General features: G+C 36.4%; 1 protein-coding gene across 1 annotated transcript in view; it reads right to left on the reverse strand.

Moving 5' to 3' along the window:
• LOC117340267 overlaps nucleotides 1–27,457 on the reverse strand; it is a 36,897-nt gene extending 9,440 nt beyond the window's left edge. Inside the window, exon 1 of the mRNA XM_033902023.1 lies at nucleotides 27,019–27,457. Coding sequence (XP_033757914.1) covers nucleotides 27,019–27,268 — 250 coding nt within the window. The 5' untranslated portion in view covers nucleotides 27,269–27,457. The remainder of the gene's footprint in view (nucleotides 1–27,018) is intronic.
• Nucleotides 27,458–27,811: the final 354 nt, after the last annotated feature.

Below are 27,811 nucleotides of genomic sequence, written 5' to 3' on the forward strand. Positions count from 1 at the left end.
TCCCTGTATATGGAGTGGAAGTGCAGATCAAGATGTGATCTTTAATCAAATTGTAACCATATTATTGAGGAATCAGAAAATCCTCCCATATTTCCAAGATGTTATATATGATATATGCAGAATAAAAAAAATTCAGACAAGGACATTTCTTTTTTTTAGAGATTAATATTGATTCAAATTTTCTTTAAAATTTTCTGGAATTATTTTAAATTTCTTAAGAAGTTTTTGGGAGTTAAGATATTTCTGATACCACGTACAGTATTTTTCGATTGAAAATGATGTCACAAAGTCATTTGAAAATGATGTCACAAAGTCATTTGAAAATTTCATGAACTAATTATAATTAAGTGCTGCATATGCTACCAGAAAAAATGAATGTATAATTACCTATCAATTTTAAGTCACCTTGTTTTATCATTTCATCAGTAGCATTTAAAAACAGTCAAGGCACATTAATGATATATACCCTCGATCTGTTGAAGTACATTCAGGGTTTGCACTTGGTATATTTTTTAAAAGTAGTTCATTTCAGATAAACTGGGGAGTATATATGTCTTCCTGTATAGTTTGAATGGAATCCTGAAAATAACTTTGGTTCCTTTTGTTTTAAATGCCTCAAAAGACTAATTATAACAAGAGATCCCAGAGGGATCTTGGCGCCCACCATTGAATGTTCTTCATAGGTTCCATGTCAGATTGATCTTTTCTCTACTTTTCTCTTCTTCTAAGTCTTACTAATCTGTGTACATTCAGAAGAAACCTCTAGTACTTTTCAAACAAGGGAAACCTATATATAAAATTTAAGATTAAGGCACCAAGGGGAACCTATATATGGAATTTGAGAAAGATTCCTTCAGTACTTTCTGAGAAATAGCGATAACAAACTTCAATTGTCAAAATCCAAGATGGCTGCCTATCGGCCATGTTGTTTTCCGATTGGTCTCAAAATACAATATGCATAACTAGGCACCTGGGGGAACCTACATATGAAATTTCAGGAAGCTCCCTTCATTAGTTTCTTAGAAATAGCAATAACCAGTTTCAATGGTCAAAATCCAAGATGGCTGCCTGTCGGCCATGTTGTTTTCTGATTGGTTTCAAAATGCAATATGCATAACTAAGCACCAAGGGGAACCTACTTATGAAATTTGAGAACGATCCCTTCAGTACTTTCTCAGAAATAGCGATAACAAACTTCAATGGTCAAAATCCAAGATGGCTGCCTGTCGGCCATGTTGTTTTCCGATCAGTCCCAAAATGCTATATGCATTACTAGGCACCAAGGGGAACCTACTTATGAAATTTGAGAACGATCCCTTCATTACTTTCTCAGAAATAGCGATAACAAACTTCAATTGTCAAAATCCAAGATGGCTGTCAGGCAGCCATCTTGTTTTCCAATCGGTCCCAAAATGCTATATGCATAACAAGGCACCAAGAGGAACCTACATATGAAATTTGAGAAAGATCCCTTCAGTACTTTCTCAGAAAAAGCGATAACAAACTTCAATGGTCAAAATCCAAGATGGCTGCCTGTCGGCCATGTTGTTTTCTGATTGGTTTCAAAATGCAATATGCATAACTAAGCACCAAGGGGAACCTACATATGAAATTTGAGAACGATCCCTTCAGTACTTTCTCAGAAATAGCGATAACAAACTTCAATGGTCAAAATCCAAGATGGCTGCCTGTCGGCCATGTTGTTTTCCGATCAGTCCCAAAATGCTATATGCATTACTAGGCACCAAGGGGAACCTACTTATGAAATTTGAGAACGATCCCTTCATTACTTTCTCAGAAATAGCGATAACAAACTTCAATTGTCAAAATCCAAGATGGCTGCCTGACAGCCATCTTGTTTTCCAATCGGTCCCAAAATGCTATATGCATAACAAGGCACCAAGAGGAACCTACATATGAAATTTGAGAAAGATCCCTTCAGTACTTTCTCAGAAATAGCGATAACAAACTTCAATGGTCAAAATCCAAGATGGCTGCCTGTCGTCCATGTTGTTTTCTGATCGGTCCCAAAATGGAATATGCATAACTAGGCACCAAGGGGAACCTACATATGAAATTTGAGAAAGATCCCTTCAGTACTTTCTGAGGATTAGCGATAACAAGAATTGTTTACGGAGGGACGGACGGAGGGACGGAGGGACGGACGGACCACGGACCACGGACGCAGGGCGATTTGAATAGCCCACCATCTGATGATGGTGGGCTAAAAATGCCATCAACTCAAGTCATGGTATATTAGATGCTTGATCAAGAAAGATAAATCATGATCACTTCAAACACTTAGATGAACCAGACTGTTCAGTATAGTCATCAACATTCTGTGAGTGCAGATTTGATTGGAAACACTATATTGACTAGGGTCTATGTATAGATAAAGCCAACTCACTTTGGTTACACCGTCCTACACGTCATGTCTAGTCGGCTCACAACCACCGATTTACTTTGGTCCGACCACATCAACGTTAACTAGATATAGACCTCACTTGCACATGGGTATCACCATTTGGAAACATAGTAGTGATATGTTTTTGTTCATATGTTATAATCACATTATATTAGATGGAAGTCTGACTTAAGTGAATAGTTGATGATTGAACTTGCCCTGTATATTCAGAGCTTTTTCTGGGGGCTTTTGGGGGCCGTTAATGGGCCCTATTCCCAACTGAAATTATTTCATATTTAAGCCAAATTACCAAAATTTGCTGTTTACATCGATATCTTACAATAATCATTTCTAAAACTGAATATAAGCAATTAAAATCATCTCTGGTAATTTGATCTCTTCAACTGACTTAACTTCATCATCTCTGGTAATTTGATCTCATCAACTGACTTAACTTCATCATGCTCGACTCGATACACATTCCCCATTGATAAATATCAGACAAATTTAATCTAAAATACACAAAGGTTGCTATAGGCTGCTTTTTACAATTTTTTCATCACTGTATTCTGTAAACTGCCTGAGCATTCTATTGATGAAACATCATCAAAGGATATATAACATCACATATATCAGGCATTAACAGCACTCAACCCCAATCCTGGAGTACATTAATTCTAAATATAATCTGTAAAACTTTTTATATTATAATAAAGAGGAGACTTTAATGAGGAAAATGAAGTGAGAAACCAAGGCAAAGCAGCAATGGCTGCAGGATACTAGCTAATATATATATTATCTATGGCTAAATAAAGTTATGTCTGTCTGTCTAATTTTGGACTTACTAGCTTTCTGAAAACTTACCCCAAAAACTTTAAAGTGGGTTTTGGTGCCAAAAACGTTAAGTCAACAAAATGGTAAAATGCGAAAAAATCAAAATTTCTTTATGCATGATTTAGCTACATGTATAACATAGACCTTTAATGAATATAAAAACCAAATCAGAAGGTTGTGAGGTCTTACAATTCCAAAAACTGATCTCAAAAACTTTAAAGTGGGGTGGGACGTTCAGATACCCATGCTGGGGGTACAGCATTAGCTCACGGTTACTGGTAATTAACAGGTGAGCTTAACTAGGGGGCCAACATCAGGGATTATCATATAATTACCAATTCAAGCATGTCAGTTTGTACAATATAGCTCAATTGAATAAATACAGTATACATTTTTTAGCATGAATCATATATAACTTGGCAAAAATTATTACAGCATATTGAATTATAAATCCAGATATTATGTTTTATAATATTTGCCTTAAGGCCCGGTGATAAAGCACACAACCGAAGAAACATTAGATGAGTGGGAAGTAATTAAGGGTTGTGGGGGGGGGGGGGGGGGGGGGGGGGGGGGGGGCCAAAGTGGCAAGTATAAGCTAGGTCACCCTGGCCTATATGAAATGCTGGAATGTCTCTGGAGGGTGATCATGAGATCAGAGGTCATTATAGCTATAGCTGCAGGCCCACTGATGACAATATTACACTGAAAAAGGTTCACACTCTTTCGAGGAAATTCAATGTGTTAGGGTTACCATTGGATGAGGCCGACTGCAGCAGGATATTTTTCATTTATTCCTATCCTTCCTATATCTCATCATTTAATATTAAACACCAATAGAAGGGAGTTAATCATATAAGGGAAAACTTCTTTCAGGGCTTTTTTTCACTGGTTTGAGAAAAGGCCTTTTTGTCTCATTTTGGGAAGAAAATTAGTGAATTGGAAAGATTTTTTCAGGAGTAAACTGCAAATTTGGGGAATTTGGCTTAAATATGAAATAATTTCTAATTTGGGAATGATATAATATGTTGTTCAATAACATTAGTTTTCATTGTGGCTACCAAATGACTTATCGATCATTACAATATTAATCATGTTCCCTATGTACAGTGATATTGACTCTAGTTAATTAATTACAAGAGGCCCATGGGGCCTGTATCGCTCACCTGGTTGGATTAGACCAAACGTCAAAATAATGTTCATATTCAATTTGTTATTTTGTCAATCTCTAACAATGCTATATATAGTTATAGTGTGGGAATCCGAACTGCTTTAAAGATTAATGAAGTCCAGACTCTCTAAGGTCTGAAAGACCTCAAGAATTGTTTTTAGAACATGCATTCATTCATCACTTTATGACTAGTAGCGATTTAAAGGAATTACCTCGATTTCCCCTATTTGGCCCCGCCCCTTTGGCCCCTCGGGGGTCAGAGTCACCATTTATGCAATATCTGTTCCCCTTTCCCCAAGGATGTTTCTGACTAAATTGGATTCAAATCCATTCATAACTTTATGACTACATGTAGTAGCGATTTAAAGGCATTACCTCTATTTCCCCTATTGGGCCCCGCCCCTTTGGCCTCTCGGGGGTCAGAGTCACCATTTATGCAAAATCTGTTCCCCTTCTGCCAAGGATGTTTCTGACCAAATTGGGTTCAAATCCATTCATAACTTTATGACAAGTAGCGATTTAAAGGAATTACCTCTATTTCCCCTATTGGGCCCCGCCCCTTTGGCCTCTTTGGGGTCAGAGTCACAATTTATGCAAAATCTGTTCCCCTTCCCCCAAGGATGTTTCTGACCAAATTGGGTTCAAATCCATTCATAACTTTATGACAAGTAGCGATTTAAAGGAATAACCTCTATTTCCCCTATTGGGCTCCGCCCCTTTGGCCCCTCCGGGGTCAGAGCCACCATTTATGCAAAATCTGTTCCCCTTCCCCTAAGGATGTCTCTGACCAAATTGGGTTGAAATCCATTCATAACTTTATGACAAGTAGCAATTTAAAGGAATTACCTCTATTTCCCCTATTGGGCCCCGCCCTTTTGGCCCCTTTGTGGTCAGAGCCACCATTTATGCAAAATCTGTTCCCCTTCCCCCAAGGATGTCTCTGACTAAATTGGGTTAAAATCCATTCATAACTTTATGACTAGTAGCGATTTAAAGGAATTGCCTCTATTTCCCCTATTGGGCCGCCCCTCCGGCCCCTGGGGGGTCAGAGCCACCATTTATGCAAATTCTGATCCCCTTCTGCCAAGGATGTTTCTGACCAAATTTGGTTCAAATCCATTCATAACTTTATGACTAGTAGCGATTTAAAGGAATTACCTCTATTTCCCCTATTGGGCCCCGCCCCTTTGGCCTCTTTGGGGTCAGAGTCACAATTTATGCAAAATCTGTTCCCCTTCCCCCAAGGATGTTTCTGACCAAATTGGGTTCAAATCCATTCATAACTTTATGACAAGTAGCGATTTAAAGGAATTACCTCTATTTCCCCTATTGGGCTCCGCCCCTTTGGCCCCTCCGGGGTCAGAGCCACCATTTATGCAAAATCTGTTCCCCTTCCCCTAAGGATGTCTCTGACCAAATTGGGTTGAAATCCATTCATAACTTTATGACAAGTAGCAATTTAAAGGAATTACCTCTATTTCCCCTATTGGGCCCCGCCCTTTTGGCCCCTTTGTGGTCAGAGCCACCATTTATGCAAAATCTGTTCCCCTTCCCCCAAGGATGTCTCTGACTAAATTGGGTTAAAATCCATTCATAACTTTATGACTAGTAGCGATTTAAAGGAATTGCCTCTATTTCCCCTATTGGGCCGCCCCTCCGGCCCCTGGGGGGTCAGAGCCACCATTTATGCAAATTCTGATCCCCTTCTGCCAAGGATGTTTCTGACCAAATTTGGTAAAAATCCAATAAGAACTTTTTGACTAGTAGAGATTTGAAGCAAATGTTGATGGACGGACGACAGACGGACGGCCGGACGGCCGGACGGACGCCGCGCCATGACATAAGCTCACCGGACCTTTGGTCCAGGTGAGCTAAAAATGAAGATAATAGTTATCTAAGCTCAAATTAACAACAATAACAAATACTGACAAGAGGCCCAATGGGCCTGTATCGCTCACCTGGCTCTACAGCAACTTTGAAGTTGATGAGGTCATTTCTAAAGATACTATGTTGATTACCTCTTTATTCAAATATCATTGTAAGCTAGTTTTATTCATATTAAAAATTGTCTAGTCCTTCATTCCAGCATTCTATTGGCCTAATATCAGGTCTTGGAGGCTCTTGGCTATCACAAATTTCACCCCTGTGACCTTGAATGTAGGTCAAGGTCATTTATTTGAACAAACTTTGTAGCCCTTCACCCCAGCATGCTACAGGCCCAATATCAAGTCCCTTGGCCTTTTTGTTATTGAGAAGAAGTCGTTTGAAGATTATAGCCTATTTGACCCATGTGACCTTGAATGAAGGTCAAGGTCATTTATTTGAACAAAATTTGTAGCCCTTCATCCCAGCATGTTACAGGCCCAATATCAAGTCGCTGGGCCACTTGGTTATTGAGAAGAAGTCGTTTGAAGATTATAGACTATTTGACCCATATGACCTTGAATGAAGGTCAAGGTCATTTATTTGAACAAACTTTGTAGCCCTTCACCCCAGCATGCTACAGGCCCAATATCAAGTCCCTGGGCCTCTTTGTTTTTGAGAAGAAGTCGTTTGAAGATTATAGCCTATTTGACCCATGTGACCTTGAATGAAGGTCAAGGTCATTTATTTGAACAAACTTTGTAGCCCTTCATCCCAGCATGTTACATGCCCAATATCAAGTCCCTGGGCCTTTTGGTTATTGAGAAGAAGTCGTTTGAAGATTATAGCCTATTTGACCCATGTGACCTTGAATGAAGGTCAAGGTCATTTATTTGAACAAACTTTGTAGCCCTTCACCCCAGCAAGCTACAGGCCCAATATCAAGTCCCTTGGCCTCTTGGTTATTGAGAAGAAGTCGTTTGAAGATTATAGCCTATTTGACCCCTGTGACCTTAAATGAAGGTCAAGGTCATTTACCTGAACAAGCTTTGTAGCCCTTCACCCCAGCATGCTACAGGCCCAATATCAAGTCCCTGGGCCTCTTGGTTATTGAGAAGAAGTTTTTTAAATGAAAAAGTTGACGCCGGACGGACGGACGACGGACGCCGCGCCACGGCATAAGCTCACTTGCCCTTCGGGCAGGTGAGCTAAAGAACAAAACATTTTGATGTGCAATTTGATGCAGCAAAACTTCACTATGCTGTAACCCCTCGTTTTAATAAATGACTTAATATTATACTTTGGAACGAGCCCAGTCCACTTCTAAAAAGAGGAAGAGTTAGCATAGTTGTGACCATCTTACCACATGCACATGTATAATGTGCTATTTTATGATCAATTTGTATTTGATAGAGCACAAATTGGTAACACACCCTGTGCCCAGCACAGCTAGCCCTTCACTGCAAAAAGCTGGTGATAAAATGATTACAAGGTGTCTGTTGGCTGCGGCAGTTTTCTTCAGCTGTCTCTCAACACCTGTCAAAATCTGTACCTGTTTATGACAGCTAGCAAGACATCATCTAAGAGTATTTTTTGGAAATTGTGCAGCAAAAGCATAAAGGAAGGAAATGGAATTCACATTTAGGTAGCTGAATATTTTGTATTTTGCATGAAGGAAAATTCAGACTTAAGGAAAAGTGAGGGATTTTTCTTCATTGGAAAATGAACAGCCTTTTATAATACACTACTGAGATCTAGAATAGGACCTAAAATTAAATCCATTGTCTGTTTGCCGGGACAGCCAGGGTCAATAAACTGAGGCAAGGTCTCCTTGTAGTAGTTTGTGACTACCTCACTGAACAAGTGCAATCAATGATTGCGAAAGCTCACCGGCGGCAGCAATCACACTATCCATTCATTTTTTATGTATGTATAAGCATGTCATTTTGAAATTGTATGTCACATAATATCGCTCCTAGACCTCTAATGGATGTATAAACCAAATAAGAAGGGTGTGGACTTACAAGCTTTTCAAAACTAAGTCCACTAAATAGTAAAATGCCAAAATGCCAATTTTTTTCTGCATGATTTGCCACAGCATCCCTCCTGGATCTCTAATGAATGTATAAACCAAATCAGAAGGGCATGAGGTGTATACTTTTGGACTTACAAGCTTTCCAAAAACTTACTCCAAAAAGTTTAAAGTGGGTTTTGGTGCCAAAAAAGTTAAGTCCACAAAATGGTAAAATGCGAAAAAATCACATTTTTTTCTGCATAATTTTGCCATAACATCACTCCTAGACCTCTAATGAATGTATAAACCAACTAAGAAGGGCATGAGGTGTATATTTTTGGACTTACAAGCTTTCCAAAAACTTTAAAGTTTTGGGGTGGGACGCCGATGCCGGGATGACAGCATTAGCTCTCGGTTACTCGTAACCGGTGAGCTAAAAAGATACAGGAGGCCTGTTACATGCCATCCAGAGCAATGTTTCACATCCTATTGACAGCCAGGGTCATTTAAGGACGTGCCTGGTTTTGGAGGTGGAGGAAAGCTGGGATACCCGGAGAAAAGGAGAAAAACCACCGGCCTACAGTCAGTACCTGGCAACGTTAACTGCCCCACGTAGGTTTCGAACTCGCAACCCAGAGGCGGAGGGCTAGTGTTAAAGTGTCGGGACACCTTAACCACTCGGCCACTGCGGTCCCTTGGTAAAATGCATGGCATGCCCAAGGAAACAAATGCGACCATGCATGACAGTACAGATTAGCCTAGTTATGGGTATAAATCATCAAACCACATATCTTGGATTCTTCACCTGAGGTTATAAGTAAGTGGGGTGGGTGGTGGGGGGGGGTGGTGCTCTATAACTGACTGAGCTATCATATTGGTCCCTACGATCTGATGGTACTACTAATTAAGTACTAACAATAGGGCTAGTACAGGTTATATAATACACTACAGTACCTAGAAATATACATCATATCTAATTATTTTTCCCAATCTCACCAGTGACCACATATATTAAGATGTACATGCATGTAGCAGAAGGATTATAGTTATACACATGTCTGTTCCATTAATTATACAGACAACTGGTGTAAGTTCTGTTCATCCATCCTGCACTGGTCACGGTCAGAATTGGGGTACTGCCAATTTCTCCGAGTTTAATTAGGGAAACTGATCATGGAAGCAGTAAATACATAATTACAACAGCACCTCAATTATAGGTGTGAAAATAGGCCCATCTCAACACCTACCAGCTTCCCAAGATGCATTAAGACTTGTTTTACACAAACAAAGTTGACCTTGACCTTTATAGCTAGAAGTTGCAATACACAAGTTCAAGGCTGTTGTTATATAATCACATATACCCCAACAAGAAGCATGTTACATGTAACAAGAAACTTTTATATCATTAATTGTTAACCATCAGCGGTAATTTAAATTTGACATCAATCTGATGCATATTCAGGAAATGAATTCTTCCAATTTTTAATTCAAGGACTAACTAATATGTACAAAAAAATGTATATATCGTAATTTCTATCAGTTTAATTAAAATTATATGTGAAATGTTTAGCATTAATATTTGAATACATTATGTTGAAATGGCAAGTGGCTAAACTTCCTCACTGTGAACATATATGCTGCCTCAAATATCTGATATAACTGAAATCTTCAACTTTATTTTAAAATAATTAAACGAATACTGTTACTTGCACAAAAACTCGCTTTAAGCAGCATATTAGATCGAAAAAAAATGTATAAATAAAATTGATCATCGATGACGACCTAGAAAAGGTAATTAATAGCATATATGTTCATAAAACTTTAAATTAATTCAGCTGCACATATTTTTTTGTAATGTAGCCAACACAAAAATTAGTTAACGTTGCTACTAATTATAAATTCATTTGGTGTTTACAAGCGATTTAGAAGATTTAAATATATCAACAACTGTTCGATGCTTTGTTTAGTGTTCAGCATTGAAGAATATTGATAATAAACACTAAGATGTGTAATATTCTACAAAAGGGCAACTGTGCTTGATTTAGAAAACTGATTATGATTGCATGATTATCGATCGATTTTAAGTTTCTGATTATCCATTCTGAAAGTGATTTTTTTTTTAACCATGTGCAATTCCCATCATATAAAGCATTACACAGCCACAGTGACCAGACACACTGTATATTTGTATGGAGTTACCATGTGGTAGTCAGAAGTTCTAGGTATTTCTGGTCCTTGTAACAATTACCTCTGATCATGGGAGCTTTAGACAGGAAACATTGAAGTACAACTCTCCCTCATATACAGCACCACAATGCTCTATAGTGACACTTCTCCCAGACTTGTTTATCTTCACCTCAAACAAACAATGCTACTGTATCTCTTACTGATCTACAAATCTACAACAGTGTTTACCAATAAATACCTGTACCAATAGTTTCATGTTTATATATACCGAGGGTATATGTGCAATGGATTTGTCTCGGCAGTCACAACAGAATAACAAGATCAACATATATATCATGCACACATATATACTACAGTGCAAGCTGGAGGCATGGTGTACATACGGCCTATTCTAGATCTGTACATGTATGACCAGTAGCTCAGTTTGTACCAAGATTGTTAATTTTCTAAATCACCTGGCCTTTGGTGAACGACCCTACCACGATTGTTAATTTTCTAAATCAACTGGCCTTTGGTGAACGACCCTACCAAGATTGTTAATTTTCTAAATCACCTGGCCTTTCGTGAACGACCCTACCAAGATTGTTAATTTTCTAAATCACCTGGCCTTTGGTGAACGACCCTACCAAGATTGTTAATTTTCTCAATCAAATGGCCTTTGGTGAACGACCCTACCACGATTGTTAATTTTCTCAATCAACTGGCCTTTGGTGAACGACCCTACCACGATTGTTAATTTTCTCAATCACCTGGCCTTTGGTGAACGACCCTACCACGATTGTTAATTTTCTAAATCACCTGGCCTTTGGTGAACGACCCTACCACGATTGTTAATTTTCTCAATCAACTGGCCTTTGGTGAACGACCCTACCAAGATTGTTAATTTTCTCAATCAAATGGCCTTTGGTGAACGACCCTACCAAGATTGTTAATTTTCTACATCACCTGGCCTTTGGTGAACGACCCTACCACGATTGTTAATTTTCTAAATCACCTGGCCTTTGGTGAACAAACCCTACCACGATTGTTAATTTTCTAAATCACCTGGCCTTTGGTGAACGACCCTACCACGATTGTTAATTTTCTCAATCAACTGGCCTTTGGTGAACGACCCTACCACGATTGTTAATTTTCTCAATCAACTGGCCTTTGGTGAACGACCCTACCACGGTTGTTAATTTTCTCAATCATATACAACTGGCCCATTCTGTACGACCCTATATACTACAACGATTGTTAATTCTCTCAATCATAGTGTATGTCTCTACCACGAACCAATGACTACAAAAACCAAAGGGCCAAAGTCCCTGAGAAACGTCAGGGTCTGAGGTCATATAATAAGGAATTTAAAATTGGATTTTATAGTCATACAGTTACATTTGTATCAGATGAAATGTCTTAATCTGGTTATTCCTATTCTATCTATATTCAAGAAAACATGTATAACATATTTATCTGCTGACAACTTTCCAATAGATATATATATAGCTGAGTATAGTTCTTTCCCCATTTCTTTAATGCTTGTGGAAGATTATTGATATACTCCTGAATCAGTAAAGCTGCTTGTAAACTTTGAAAAAAAATCAACTGAACGACAAATTGGTCTATTAACAGAACATGTTGTACAACCAAAGATAAAATCCAGATGTACACCGCCTAAGATTTTTTAAAATTTAATTTATACTATAAGATCATAATTAGGCCTAGCAAACATCCAGGGGTCGACATTAACGCTTGTCCGATTGTCCGGTACCAGACGAAATTGATGTCGGACAAGTGAAATCATTAAAGTACTTGTCCGACGGGACAAGTAACAAATCTGTCTTTGTGTTTTATTTATGTTATATTCTGAAGTCAAAACTGATTCAATACTCACTGTAAAATGAGTAAAAACTCCTTTAAATTGTGTTAACCATCGAACGGAAGTGAGTTGCATGCTTATTAAAGCTTCATTCGGAACTACATAGAAATGATGGCAGACTTCCGAGGGCTCTCGAAAACATGTAATCGGTATCACTAGTATGTTTGAAACGCATGCGAATGCTGTACATGTGAGAGCATTGATACTATGACAGATACCGTCTGCTGGAATCGTAATAAAAATGAATCAGTTTTGATATAATTAAGGAGGCTACAGATGAAGCAGACTACCGTGCCCTAGAAAACGGTGACATGTTTTAATGTTTTTACAGCAGTAAGTTTGTTTATAGTTTAGTCGAACAGTTCTTCATGAAAGTTAATTATTTTAAAGTACTTCATTCATCTGCTTTTAGGTAAAAAAAGAATGGTTTAGTAAAACTTAATAACTTGTAATAATGCTTTCTAGCTGTTTTATTGTTGTTAGTAATTATTATGAGTCAAAATTATGGCTTGCAGTGCTTACCTCTACACTATAATAAATCATCTCGCTGTTTACACATAACAGATGGAAAGTAGAAACACATGTAGGACAAGTGATTATTTCATTCGGACAAGTGAATTTATCTTATCACTTGTCCGAAGGGACAAGTGCAGAAAAAAGTTAATGTCGACCCCTGACATCTATTTTGTGACCCCTAGTAACTTAGTTTAACTCCGATAGAAAATTGCGGTCGCGTTGTCCGACGAGACATACATGTATCTAGTTTTGACATCGACGGGGCCGCATCGACACCAGTACATCAGTCACGGATCATAATCATTAGATTCTTTTCAAATAAACAAATAATAACCTTATTTAATAAAATCCTCACGAAAAACGGCAATGTAGTTTGTTACAACTTGCCTTCAATTCCTGGTGATATTTCTTGCCTATTCTAGCGACTTACAAATGAATATGAAACTGCGAACGGTCGTTGGGTAGTAATTACATTAGACATACCGTAACCGCCATTTTGGCCGACTAGTGATGAGTCACGTGACAGCTGAAGTTATCTCGTGGAATGCTCAGGTGCATTTGACCAGAGAGACGTATATACCATTTGACTACGTAAAATAGGGTTGGTTTTAGGCTTATATGAAATGTTCCTGCATATGAACTCAGGATGAACATATGAGTCTAAGACATGTGGATAGTTTCTCTGTGAATGCATGTAAATTTCCACGACGATCAAACTGATTTTTTTACTTTCGCTTGCCAACAAAATTGCATATACTGATGAGGAAAATGTTTATATTTATACTCTAAAATAGTCTAGAACTCCAAACATTCATATTTCATTTTAAATAATTGCAGTAAACACGGTTTACATCAGTTAAATCATGTCAATAGTTGCTATCAAAATAGGAACTATATCAGGCTGCGGATGTATATCATTTGTATGACAGAAAAGAGGAATTGTTAGCCGGAAACAAAAGTGTCACTAACAACATTTTCCCACCACGACTATAACGGCAGGTGCCAAAGGCATATCCTGACGTTAAAAATAGGCCTATTCTGTATGACCCTATATATAGCTACAACGACTATTAACTCTCTCAATCATATATTATAAAACTGGCCTATTCTACAATGTTATACAGCCACACAATATTGCAAAATTTATAAGTCACAATAAATTCAATAACACAATTGTGACATCATAATTTAATGATGTCACAATTAATATACACTGTACGACTTTCATTAAATTTTAAGTTATGCGATAAATAGAATCTTAGACTTGATCATGTATATGTCATATGAAACTTGTTAAAACTTGTTCAATAAATTCTATATGAAAACCTGAGTGACTCGGTAGGATCCTCTCTACAGGTCTGTGGAGCTGTGTGGAGCTGTGTGTTCTATGTTTTTTGGGTCATGATCATGGCCTCAGGATTTCTGATGGCAGCCCTCCATAGATGTGATTAATTGATATATAATTTATATACATGTATAGCGCAAAAAACTCATCTTCTCAATTTCATATTTTCAAGTTTAAGGAGTTCGGATATTTTTCTTTGTTACAAAGATACAAATGCATTTCATGATTCCCTGGCTTTTCTTTATCAAAATTTTTTTAAATAGTTAATTGATACACTCGGAAGAATTAAGGTAGAATCTAGTGAAAAAAATATTGCATCCCCCACTCAGGTCCAAGCTCGCTGTTGCACTTTGTGTCGAACCCAAACTAATGATCATATCATGTCACTCTGGTTCTGAGTTTTTGAAAGAATATTTAGGCTGTCTTGAATTTTTTTTTAAGTTAGTACAACTAATTAGCAAAAGTTGTTATAAGGATGAGGTATAACAAAGACACATTTCTTATTATGTACCATATGGGCCATGTATACATACTTAACTTTAATAGGTCGATATCACTGCCTCTCTTTTAATTTCCCCTTTAGAACTTAGGAATGGCAGTGATTGGCATACCAGACAGAATCCCCCCCCCCCCTCCCACCCTCCTTGAGTTCCCCAACCTTAACAAAATTCAAGACTGCCTAAATATTGTCTGCATCTCATTATTATTTTTTTTCTTTCAAAAACTCGGAACCACAAAAGACATATGCTCCCCTCTCATTTTCACATTCATATGTTGGTGAATATGAATATTTTTCCTTTTTCCCCCCCCCAAAAAAAACCGACTGTGTAATGCTGGAAGCTAGCATCCCAGTAAAATGGAGAAAAAGTGTGTACAAATGTGATTCACCTGGTAACATTGCTATCAGGGAGACCCGAGATGCAGGGATCATATTGGGCAGGCCTTATACCCCTCACCTCGACATCCCCATGTGTAAAACTCGGGCAAGCTTTGGAACAGAAAGCACTTCAGAAGATAAAATTTTAAGATATCCTTGGTATATAATCTATATTTTCCCCAAAGGAAATCTAAGGGTGATATTTTTTCGTTTAGTAAATACATATGGCTGTCATTTTACACTATAAACTCAAATGCATAATTAGAATCTGTTTCCAGTAGATATACATATATATATAACTAGAACTGTCGCCAGGATGGCTGACTAATACCCCCGCAATCTGCACAAGTCAATGGTGAATTGGAACTGTTAATTAGAGGCTAACTAAGATAACCCAGTTATATAGTGACCAGTTGCCATAGAAACCATAATTTTGAGAAAAAGACAGTGGCATGCACATCTACACATGGTCCTCTATATTTGTGTGAAGTTTCATTGAAATCAGCCCTTCGGTTTAGGAGGAGTTGTCTGGACAAACTGAAAGTTGTGGTTCTTATCGGAAAACCTGTTTATAGTGACCAGTTGCCATAGCAACCATAATTTTGAGAAAAAGAAAGTAGCATGCACATCTACACATGGTCCTCTATATTTGTGTGAAGTTTCATTGAAATCGGCCCTTCAGTTTAGGAGGAGTTGTCCAGACAAACTGAAAGTTATGGTTCTTATCAGAAAACCTGTTTATAGTGACTAGTTGCCATATAGCAACCATAATTTTGAGAAAAATAAAGTGGCATGCACATCTACACATGATCATTAATATGTGCGTGAAGTTTCATTGGAATCGGCCCATCAGTTTAGGAGGAGTTGTCCGGACAAAATGTGTCTACAGACAGACGGACGGACGGACAGACAACCTGATTCCAGTATACCCCCCTAACTTCGTTGCGGGGGTATAAATATATATAAACATATTGTATGATAAAAATGATAAAAATATATGTATTGTATATAAGCAACAAAATGTAAATTATTCAATATCTAGATTTATTATATAATGTGTATTTATCCATATTCTCATTGGCTAAATCGCTAACACGTGACTTTTGATAAATAGCGATATTAACTGGTTTCCAAAGCAAAACCAGTTAATATTAAAAAACCAGTTAATAACACCGGCGCTAACAATAGATTATGAACAAGAGGCCCATGGGCCTTAACGGTCACCTGAGATTTGAAATATTTCAGTTAATTTAATTTACCCTTTTTGGCCCCGCCCATCAGCCCTCAGGGGTCAGTCAGGGCCAACATATGCATATTATCAAACTTTCATCCCATGCTGAAAATGTTAACCAAGTTAGAATGAATTCCAATAGAAATCAAACAAATCAGTCAAAAATGTAATTTCCCTATATAAACTATAGTAAAATGTAACCCCTCCCCAGGGGCAAACTTATGACCCCAGGGTCATTAAATTAATAAATTTTAGTAGAGCACCTTAAGACCCTTCCAACTATGAAGAGTATTTGATTCTACCTTATTTCGGTCTTGAGAAGAAGATTTTTGAAATTTCAGCCAATTTGACCATTTTTAGCCCCGCCCATCAGCCCCTCTGGGTCAATCAGGGCCAACATGTGCATACCCTCAAACTGCCATCCCAAGCTGATAATGTTAACCAAATTAGAATGAATTCCAATAGAAATAAAACAAATAAAAGTCAAAAATGTAATTTCCCTATATAAACTATAGTAAAGTTTACCCCCTCCCCAGGGGCAAACTTGAGACCCCGGGGTCATGAAATTCACAATTTTGGTAAAGCACCTTCAGACCCTGCCATCTATGAAGTGTATTTGATTCCTTATTATCCGAGAGTAGAGAAGAAGATTTTTGAAATTTCAGTCAATTTGGCCCTTTTTAGCCCCGCCCATCAGCCCCTGGGGGTCAACCAGGGCCAACATGTGCATGCCATCAAACTGTCATCCCATGCTGACAATGTTTACCAAATTAGAATGAATTCCAAAAGAAATAAAACAAATAAAAGTCAAAAATGTGATTTCCCTATATAAACTATAGTAAAGTTTACCCCCTCCCCAGGGGCAAACGTTAGACCCCTGGGTCATGAAATTTACAATTTTGGTAAAGCACCTTAAGACCATTCCATCTATGAAGAGTGTTTGATTCCACCATGACTGGGAGTAGAGAAGAAGATTTTTGAAGTTTTAGTCAATTTGACCCTTTTTAGCCCCGCCCCTCAGGCCCCTGGGGGTTGGGAACCATATAATTTACAATTTTGGTTGACCTTTAGCCATAGAAGCTTCATGCCAAATTTCATTGAGTTTGGTTTAGGGGTTTTGGAGAAGAAGTCGAAAATGTAAATTGTTTACGGACGCACGACGACGGACAAAAGGGGATTAGAATAGGTCACTTGAGACTTTGTCTCAGGTGACCTAAAAACCAGTTAATAACACCTCCGCTAAAAATAGATTCTGGAAATACCCTACCGGAAGTTACGTAATACCATAGCAACGCATAGGAAATGGCTGCGTCTGCTGTTTCGCCGGATTCGAGTCCTAAAAAAAATGCGGTTTGCGTCTCTAAACGATGAGAACATTAACAAGTTAATGACAGAAAAGGATTCCATAAACACAAGAGCGACAGACTCGGCTGTAAAAATTTTTAAGGAATATTTAAAAGAAAAGAACGTTGCAGAGGACGTTGAGACTTTGGACTTTGAGTTGAGTACGTTTATCATTTCATCATATAACGTTATACTTTGATTATATAATAAAACAGTTATGGACTTTTTACTTGGTTAATATGCTCTGATATTAACCAGAATGTAACCATATTGACCTCGGCTTCGCCTCGGTCAATATTAGTTCCATTCTGGTTAATATCAGAGCATATTAACCAAGTAAAAAGTCCATAATTGTATATTATAGTATAGCAAACATAGAATAAATTTACACAGGTATATTTACATTTGTACACGGATTCAATATCAACATTCAACTTCTGATATTAAAAACTAAACATGACCTGTCCAGGCAGACATATGCACATGCATATGGCCATCCCCCAGTAGTACTAGTGTATAGACACTCCATGGCCACCGGCCGGGTACCCCTCCTCCAAATGCAAGTAAACTTGATTAATCCTGAAATTGCTATTGTACCATGACAATTTTATCAAGTAGGTTGGAATTGTCATTAATTACCTGTATATCATAACTGTCCCTGAAATGTATACATGGTTTATATATATGGGATTAACACTATGATTGGATTAACTATATATTGGAGTTACACTATGATTGGATTAACTATATATTGGATTTACACTATGATAGCTATTGGAGTTACACTATGGATTAACTATATATGGGATTTACACTATGATAGCTATTGGAGTTACACTATGATTGGATTTACTATATATGGGAGTTACACTATGATAGCTATTGGAGTTACACTATGATTGGATTAACTATATATGGGATTTACACTATGATAGCTACTGGAGTTACACTATGATAGCTACTGGAGTTACACTATGGATTAACTATATATGGGAGTTACACTATGATAGCTATTGGAGTTACACTATGATTGGATTAACTATATATGGGAGTTACACTATGATAGCTATTGGAGTTACACTATGGATTAACTATATATGGGAGTTACACTATGATAGCTATATTGGAGTTACACTATGATAGCTATTGGAGTTACACTATGATAGCTATTGGAGTTACACTATGATAGCTATTGGAGTTACACTATGATTGGATTTACTATATATGGGAGTTACACTATGATAGCTATTGGAGTTACACTATGGATTAACTATATATGGGAGTTACACTATGATAGCTATATTGGAGTTACACTATGGATTAACTATAAATGGGAGTTACACTATGATAGCTATTGGAGTTACACTATGATTGGATTAACTATATATGGGATTTACACTATGATAGCTATTGGAGTTACACTATGATTGGATTAACTATATATGGGATTTACACTATGATAGCTACTGGAGTTACACTATGATTGGATTTACTATATATGGGATTTACACTATGATAGCTATTGGAGTTACACTATGATTGGATTAACTATATATGGGATTTACACTATGATAGCTACTGGAGTTACACTATGATAGCTACTGGAGTTACACTATGGATTAACTATATATGGGAGTTACACTATGATAGCTATTGGAGTTACACTATGATTGGATTAACTATATATGGGAGTTACACTATGATAGTGATTGGAGTTACACTATGGATTAACTATATATTGGAGTTACACTATGATTGGATTAACTATATATGGGATTTACACTATGATAGCTATTGGATTTACACTATGGATTAACTATATATGGGAGTTACACTATGATAGCTATTGGAGTTACACTATGATTGGATTAACTATATATGGGAGTTACACTATGATAGCTATTGGAGTTACACTATGATAGCTATTGGAGTTACACCATGATTGGATTAACTATATATGGGAGTTACACTATGATAACTATTTGAGTTACACTATGGATTAACTATAAATGGGAGTTACACTATGATAGCTATTGGAGTTACACTATGATTGGATTAACTATATATATATATATGGGAGTTACACTATGATAGCTATTGGAGTTACACTATGATAGTGATTGGAGTTACACTATGGATTAACTATATATGGGAGTTACACTATGATAGTGATTGGAGTTACACTATGGATTAACTATATATGGGATTTACACTATGATAGCTATTGGAGTTACACTATGATTGGATTAACTATATATGGGATTTACACTTTGATAGCTATTGGAGTTACACTATGGATTAACTATATATGGGATTTACAATATGATAGCTATTGGAGTTACACTATGGATTAACTATATATGGGATTTACACTATGATAGCTATTGGAGTTACACTATGGATTAACTATATATGGGATTTACACTATGATAGCTATTGGAGTTACACTATGGATTAACTATATATGGGATTTACACTATGATAGCTATTGGAGTTACACTATGGATTAACTATATATGGGAGTTACACTATGATAGCTATTGGAGTTACACTATGGATTAACTATATATGGGATTTACAATATGATAGCTATTGGAGTTACACTATGATTGGATTAGCTATGGGACTAATGATGATGTAAAGTTCTGAGTTGCCATGAGTAACGTTAACCAATACTATACAGTTGGAGCCTATTAGAGACAATGTAATTGGGTGGTAAGAAGGTCTACTGATAAAACATTATCTACAAGGGCTATTGGAACAGCAGACCACTAACCTCCACCCCACAAATTACACATTCTAGATGTGTGTTGCCTCTAGTGTTACACACAGTCCCAGTCATCTCAAGGATGCCCTGATTCAATCTCTTATAATTAGTTTTCAGTACATCAATGGTGTTCAGTGGGAAGAGTTAGCTGCTATACCACAAGACACAATGTTTAACCTTAGACAGGCCAGGCCACCAGACTTTAACTCGCTATATAATGTCTGAAAACACAAAATTTCAGGAAATAGTTGAATGAGCTGATCAGGACAGTCTAGATGTACATGTTCAGGATAAAAGTAAAATCTAATGAAGCAGGTATATATGTAGAAAATCAAATTCTGCTCGAAATATACTTCAATGGAGAAACATAGCTAAATGTACAAGAGTAGCGCTAGCTAGCACCTTCAATATGGATGAAGCACTTTAATTATCAACATTTTAAAGATGATATTTAGAAGTCTAGATACCAAATACAGACTAAAGCTTATATATAGCCCACCAGATAAGTGACACTGTCACATGTCCTATGTTATCTTTGTACTGAGAATAGCCATCATGTATGTGTAGGAGACCCCGATATATTCCTCCCTACAGCCATGACAGCACCCATTAAGTTATACACAGAGGGTGTGACATGTAAACGACCTTCTGCCATTAGATCTACGTGATCTCGTATAACATGTCTCCTTACCTGGGGGAGATACAGCCACATCTAAACACCTTTACTTATACCTCTGTCTTCACCTACAACCTCACCTGTCCTCAGTAAGGTCAACCTCACCTGTTCTTAATTAGGTCAACCTCACCTGTCCTAATTACGCAAATTCCACCTGTCCTAAATTAGGCCTGGCAACTACATGTATACACATGTCTTTAATTTGGCCAAATCCACCTGTCCTAAGGTAGCAGTGTACAGTAAAAATGCCAAATTCTGAAAAATATGGCACATGTTTTAGATATGTAAACATTGCCAGTTAACCTTACATATAACCTCTAATAAAGTATATATATTTGAAATCTGTACAACATTTGCAATTTTAATAGAGCTCTGAAGGATAAGTAAACTGATATTTTCTGTGATTTTTAGAGCTGTGAATACCATGGTAACAGCTTAACAAATTCTCAAAAATTGCTAAATATTATGATATTTGACCCAAAATGGCACAATTCTCTACACAATTTTTTTTCTGAAACCTATTTAAAATTAGATATCTCTATCCCAAAGACAGAATTAATCTTGTTTGGACATATGTTGTAAATTAAGTTTTTCCGCTATCTTACCTTTTCTGTGGGCTTCCATTTTGCGCTGTAGGCAAAACTAAATTTCCTGTGTAAACACACGTTCGGAAAATCCGGATATTTAAAATCCGGAACCAATTTATTGATTTTTGTTTTAATAAATGTGAAGCCTGTATGTACTACTTCATACTGAATATACCAATTATAGTGTACATTTATTTTTTCATTTTTTATGCATATCATAATACAGGAGTTATTTGCTTAACAAAAAAATTGCCCATGGCCAGGCTGTCTTACTGTGGTGTGCTACCTTATACATCACTTTTTCAAATTCTAATTTTACTAAAAACCCTATGAATGTCTAGCACATGTTCCGACGAACAAAATGACATATCCGGTTACTGTGTATCTTTAATAGTCACCGAGTATTGCTGATTTCCCTGAGAGGTGTATTTTGACAACTTTTTCTCCCAATCCAGTAATAAGGGGAGGTAATTTTAAAGATGAAAACTCCCATAATTCTGTATATCTCTTGAATAAAGTTGTGTTTTGAGTTGAATGTGGTACTTTGAGTCTCTGTGCATGTAATCAAGCAAAAAATACTATACAACTATCAAATTTAGCCTTGTAATATGACGTCATAGTTGCCATGACGTCATCAGTAACTATGACATCATCAGATGGTATCTATGACGTCATAAATACTCAATGGTGTCATAATAAATAACCAAATTCCTTTCCAAACCTCAGCTTAGCAATGCATGCAATATTCTAACTGATAAATCATGACATGATATCCAAGATTTCAAAATGTCATGCCTATGACATCACAATCATCTGTTTCCACTCCGGTTATTCAGATATGTACCAATGATCATATGAAAGTGTCCGCTGATCCCATTTTATGCGGAAGATGCTATTTTTTCTGCTTTACCGAAGGAAATGACAATAATTGACAATATTGTGTCAACCGTACACTCAGTCAATTGAAATTACATGCTTACCATTGTATAAATAAACTGAAAATAATGGTTTCACCAAATATTTCAAAAAATAACACTCACTGTAATAGTTTCCATGGATACGGGGTAATAAATCAGGTAAAACAAACCAGAATTCAGTCTATATGGTTTGTTAGATACCCAATAAGTTATATTGGGTTTGTTATAAAACATAGAATATCTTTTCAATTTACACTGACTCATTAACATTATGCTTAATTAACCCACCCTTAAAATGGGTAGATATGCGAGTTACCTCCCTTGATTCCTCTAATATGACAAGCCAGATAATAGACAAGTTTTACATTGTTTTTATGCATTTGTGAGCAATAATGAATTAAAATGAAGCTTAATCAAGCATAATTAAGCACAATTTCCAAAAAATAACATTTTTCAGCCCTTATAAGGTAGCAGTGTACAGTAAAAATGCCAAATTCTGAAAAATATGGCACATATTTTAGATATGTAAACATTGCCAGTTAACCTTACATATAACCTCTAATAAAGTATATATATTTGAAATCTGTACAACATTTGCAATTTTAATAGAGCTCTGAAGGATAAGTAAACTGATATTTTCTGTGATTTTTAGAGCTGTGAATACCATGGTAACAGCTTAACAAATTCTCAAAAATTGCTAAATATTATGATATTTGACCCAAAATGGCACAATTCTCTACACAATTTTTTTTCTGAAACCTATTTAAAATTAGATATCTCTATCCCAAAGACAGAATTAATCTTGTTTGGACATATGTTGTAAATTAAGTTTTTCCGCTATCTTACCTTTTCTGTGGGCTTCCATTTTGCGCTGTAGGCAAAACTAAATTTCCTGTGTAAACACACGTTCGGAAAATCCGGATATTTAAAATCCGGAACCAATTTATTGATTTTTGTTTTAATAAATGTGAAGCCTGTATGTACTACTTCATACTGAATATACCAATTATAGTGTACATTTATTTTTTCATTTTTTATGCATATCATAATACAGGAGTTATTTGCTTAACAAAAAAATTGCCCATGGCCAGGCTGTCTTACTGTGGTGTGCTACCTAAAGCCAACCACACCTGTTCTAATTAATAAGTTAGTTCAACAACATGTACACATGTCCTTAATTAGGCCAACTATACCTATCCTGTTCTAAATCATCCAACTATACCTATCCTGTTCTAAATCATCCAACTATACCTATCCTGTTCTAAATCATCCAATTATACCTATCCTATTCTAAATCATTCCAACTACATCTGTCCTAAATTACTTTAATTAGGCCACATCTGTCCTAAATAAGGCCAATCTCACCTGTCCTAAGTTAGGCCAACTACACCAGTACCTGTCCTACATTAGATTAATCTCACCTGTCCTAAATTAGGTCATGATCAACTTTATTATAACCTAATTATATATAACCTTGTAATACATTAGACCAACCTCATGATCATCTCGATCTGTTCTTATTATATATAGGCCAACTTATAATTAACCCCAGTTTATTACATAACAGGTCCTGGTAAACCTCACCTGTGTTTGTAATTAGACCAAACAGGTACATAAGTGTGATTAACCTATTATCTCTTATCAATAATTGTTAATCAATTATGCAAATTACAGTCTATATTATTGTCATACTGCTGATTTAATTTAGGTGATTATAATTAGCTACCTATGTTATTGGGAACCATTTATAGTATAGATATAAGGGGTCCCAGCTGTTTAATCCAGTCTGAAAACTATAGATCTATAATTATACATTTCAGTCAATAGAGCTATCTTTTGTAAATTAATTAAGTTTGTCTCCATTTTTATCTAATTTCATAATTTTATAAATACCGGGAACTGAAAGTCACTGACATGGTACAAACAGGTGAAGTAGGTATATATGAGTTATTGAGTACATATATCTATATAATATAGCCAGCAACTAATTTTGACAGGGGCTGTATAATGTGTAACTAAAGGTTGTTTAGAATAATTTACATGAATTTGTGTAAAATCATGAGTTTAACAGGTGTAGCAGATGTGAAATGGCCTCAAGTACACGAAAATGCACTTAGTAAAGATACATTTCTTGTTTAAAATTTAAGCCTACAAGGTTATAGCATACATGTGTATTACTTATATACGGTACAGAGATGTTGAAATTGTACTATTATATATCGATGAAGTCTTGACACATAAACCTAGTGTTTCATTATGGAAATTATTATACCAGGGATCACTTTGGGCAGAGATTTGGGGATTTTTACCCATGTTTTTCAAAAAAAATCTCATTAAAAATTCAAAATTGTACCTCTTTATACAGACAAATCTCATAGGAATTTTGCTAATCTCATAAAATCTCCCACAGGTTTTAAGAGCCAGAGTTATCCCTGTTATACCATTTCAAAAACAAAGGATATTGGTGCTAGATATGAAAATATCTCAATTTGTCATGATGGGAACACTTCTATTGAATCGATGATCAATTAAATTCAATTAATTTTTATTTTTCTTTCTTTGGTATTCAAATTGAAAATATTTCTTACTTTTTTTTGTAGTGCCTATAACTACTTCATGCTGTTTTATTCATTTAGACACTTGTATTTTATATAATATTTTTCAATAACAACTACGTACAATCACACACTATTATAAATGTCTGGTTTTGGAGGTGGAAGGGCTGCGGTGGCCGAGTGCACATATTGGTTATAAAAAGGTGTCCAACACTTTATCACTAGTCCTCCACCTCTGGGTTGTGAGTTCGAAACCCATGCGGGGCAGTTGCCTGGTACTGACTGTAGGTCGATGGTTTTTCTCTGGGTTAAATTAAATATACATATAACTCCGGCTTTCCTCCAACGCCAAAACCAGGCAGGTCCTAAATGACCCTGGCTGTTAAAAGGACGTTAAAAAAAATAAACCAAACCAAATTGTAGTCAGAGGAAAGCCGGCCGGTCACACGAAGAAAACGACCAATCTAGGGTCAGTACCGGTGTACCAGACAACTGTACATGTGCCTCTTGTGGGTTTCTAACTCGCAACCCGGAAGTGTCAAAAAAAAAGAAATGTTGGGACACCTTAACAACCTCAGCCCCTACTAATTTTGAGAAAAAAGTTTTATTACAATACATGGGATCAAATTAACTGAAGTTAAACAATGATCTCAGATAATTTGTCACGCCACTTGATACAGGAGTGAAAAGTTTGCGTTAGATATTATTTTGCATTTTGTAAATTTGTAACTTGCATATAGTTTTTTCCTGATGAATACATTGATCATGACAGCTCTATTTGCACATACCAATTAAAATCAATCAATTGTAATTATAAAAGAATTATATGACATGTTATAAATGCTTCACCGACTCATTTGGTACAGACAGGATTTGTCAGACTATAGATCTATACCCTTTTACCACAATACGCTGTGTTATTCCACTCTCAAGCCATTGTATAAATGTGCCAACAGTTGGATATATATATAAATGACCACTCATTGTGTAACCTCTACGTATTCAATAACTTCTCTTGAAACTATACAAATTTGTTTATATACACTGTAAAGCAGGAACTTCCTTGTTCTTTCACACGCACAACCATGAAATTCCATTACTAGCTAGGATGAAATGATTATATGAAAATGTCATTTCTGTTGGTTTTTTAATCATATAACCACTATAGGGGCCTACATTGTTTCATCCACCTAAAATAATCCACAGATAAGTAAAACATCAATTTGATTAAAATCATATCTTGATAGATCTCCAATATCCCATTCCATAATCTACACTGTTACATCAACTTCAAGATTGGAGTGTGCAACAGGAGCACAGGTCAAGATAATCATAAGACTTCAATAAAATTGATAATTATAAGGGATTTATGGGCATATCACAGACTTTAACCTGATTTCTTATCACATAAGATAAAATAAAACATGAAAGTCTGCACTTTCTGTTTACTCCTGATATTTAGAAATTTCAGAAGTCAAATTACTCTTTAAATCGGTCTTGATAGCTGTACATGTCTATCTACAGGTCAATCGACAGATTTTACTGAAAATGTAAGCTTAAGTATTTGTTTAAGCTGCCTGGGCTCCCTGAAGTCTTTTGAAGCATAAATAAAAAAAAAAATGAAAAATCTCTGAATATACAGAAATGGTCTACTGACTCTTATAAGGGGCCACTGGAAATCATGGATTTTACTTTTTGATCTAAAATACTATTTGAACACAAATAATATGGTGATACAGAAACACTATTTTCCAGACAAGATCAGCTTTGAACATTGAATACACAGGGTCTGTGTATTGGAATTTCAGTCAGTCTGGGACCATGGAAAAGAGTAAGTTTGATTTTCTCTTTTCATGTTTTATACAATACCTGGTAAACTTTTTTCGATGTGAAAATCGTCGGAGAAGAACCATTCACAATTTGCTAACGACGAACTGGCATCAAAACCTCCCCTGCAGTTTATCCACAAGCCACAATGGCAATCCTTGGACGAGCATCCACACAGTGCGTCACCGAGATTTCGAAAATGTAGCCAGTTTGGAAGTGAAAAAGACACAATTGTAGCAACTGTTGTGACCAACACACATACTATCGCTGTAATTACAATACAATTAGGCATCTTGTATGTCGTAAATCCTCCTTGCTGCAGTTAACTAAGTCACTTCTCGGTTCCAAATAATTTTCTTTCTTTTTTTATGGAGCCCCTACTTTGACAACTTCCGGTTTGGGCAGGTATGTGTATTTATCGAACTTCGGAAATCCAAACGGAACGAACTTACACACATATGCTTATCTACAGACGAAGCTTATCTTTACCATTTATTTACATGCTGGCTTTCAATTAAAAAAGTGTATCGGTACAATAAATATACAGATTTGTGTATAAATCGCAATAATCACAAGAAATGTTATCTTGTATATGTATATTTTAGACAATGATCAAATTTTCCGTGAGAGATTCCTCCATCGCCAGTGATAAATAAATAGACAGTCACACCCACTTAGATCTGACGGTAGGCCTAGGGCTATATGTTCGCCGAGTGTGTTTACTTGTATATTGTGTGTGTTTATATATAAACGAGAGACTGGTTCATACAACAGTGAAACCGACGAGAACAGAGGCTTCAGGAAGACACCACTTATAAATCAATAACGATTTGTA

This window comes from Pecten maximus, chromosome 13, assembly GCF_902652985.1.
Source record: "Pecten maximus chromosome 13, xPecMax1.1, whole genome shotgun sequence".
Lineage (NCBI taxonomy): Eukaryota > Metazoa > Mollusca > Bivalvia > Pectinida > Pectinidae > Pecten > Pecten maximus.